Below are 1,106 nucleotides of genomic sequence, written 5' to 3' on the forward strand. Positions count from 1 at the left end.
GAGGGTGGCTCTGAGCAGGTATGGCTGGAGTGCAGAACTGCTGGCCGGGTGCACACCTGTGCCACACAGCCTTGTCTGAGGCTGAATCCTACACCCAGGATGGGCCTGATGGGAAACGCCGCTCACTCTACCCCACAGTGCATCCTCACGGGGCTCATGGCCATGGGGATGAGACATGGCCTTCAGAGCACCACTCCCCATGCACTGGCCATGGAGCCATAACCACGCCTCAGGGCTGGCTGATGACAGAGCTCCATGCAGCCCCATTTTGAGCCCTTGGGTGTTTTTGTCCTCACAGCACTTTGGGGTCACTGAGAGGGGCTCGTCCTGCTACTCCCTGACTGGCAGAGGCTGGCGCTTAGCTAGCAACCACTCCCAGCACTGCTGCCCTCTGAGGACGCTGGAGCCACCACTCTGAGAGGACACTGCCAATAGTTCCCTGCGGGGGGAGGCACCAATGCCTAGGGGCTGACAGCTGCCAGAGACCACCAGCTTTCCAGACACCCTCCTTGCTACTAAGGAGAAAAGGCTGAGGAGACGAGGCTGAGGGGCAATGTTCACACCAGTTCCTTGAAGGCGACATCTGGCTGAAGCCTCTCCCCTCACCAGGGATAGCTGCTCAGAAACTTGGGATGTCCCCTCAGGTGGTGACCAACTTTACCACCTTTACAACCTAAGGAGAAGTGAAATCCTCATGAGGCTCAGATCCCCTCGAAGCCTCGGGCACCACGCTGCATCCCTGGGCACTCGCTGCTCCAGGCTGAATCTGCCTCCATGAACCTGCCTCAAGATGCCTTCTGGCAACTTGAGAGAAATGTCCCTACATACCCAGAGAAGAGCTGGCCACACGCAGCATCTCCACGGTGTTCAGGGCCAGGGGCCTCTGCTTGGCCTTTTCTTTCCTGCTTGTGGCCTCCACCTGGAAGACAGGACAGTCAATGATTTGGAGGAGGATGAAGACACCACCATAGAGGGAATCAACATGTGTGGACGAAGGGTCTGATTTCATTCATTTGGTCTCCCTGTTTCTCCAACTCATTCTTCCCAACAGTCTAAAGACTTGATTGAGTATTTATTCAGGACCAGGAAGGGAAAAAGAATGAAAA

The 1,106-nt window shown here is 56.0% G+C and overlaps 1 protein-coding gene across 1 annotated transcript in view; it reads right to left on the reverse strand.

Annotated features, from left to right (window-relative positions):
• Positions 1–1,106, reverse strand: part of TOP3B (topoisomerase (DNA) III beta) — a 24,837-nt gene that overhangs the window by 7,804 nt on the left and 15,927 nt on the right. The window contains exons 9-10 of the mRNA XM_011947335.1: positions 825–919; positions 343–439 (exon numbers count right to left, since the gene is read on the reverse strand). Of these exons, the coding sequence (XP_011802725.1) occupies positions 343–439; positions 825–919 (192 nt within the window). The remainder of the gene's footprint in view (positions 1–342; positions 440–824; positions 920–1,106) is intronic.

This window comes from Colobus angolensis, unplaced genomic scaffold (assembly GCF_000951035.1).
Source record: "Colobus angolensis palliatus isolate OR3802 unplaced genomic scaffold, Cang.pa_1.0 Scaffold260, whole genome shotgun sequence".
NCBI lineage: Eukaryota > Metazoa > Chordata > Mammalia > Primates > Cercopithecidae > Colobus > Colobus angolensis.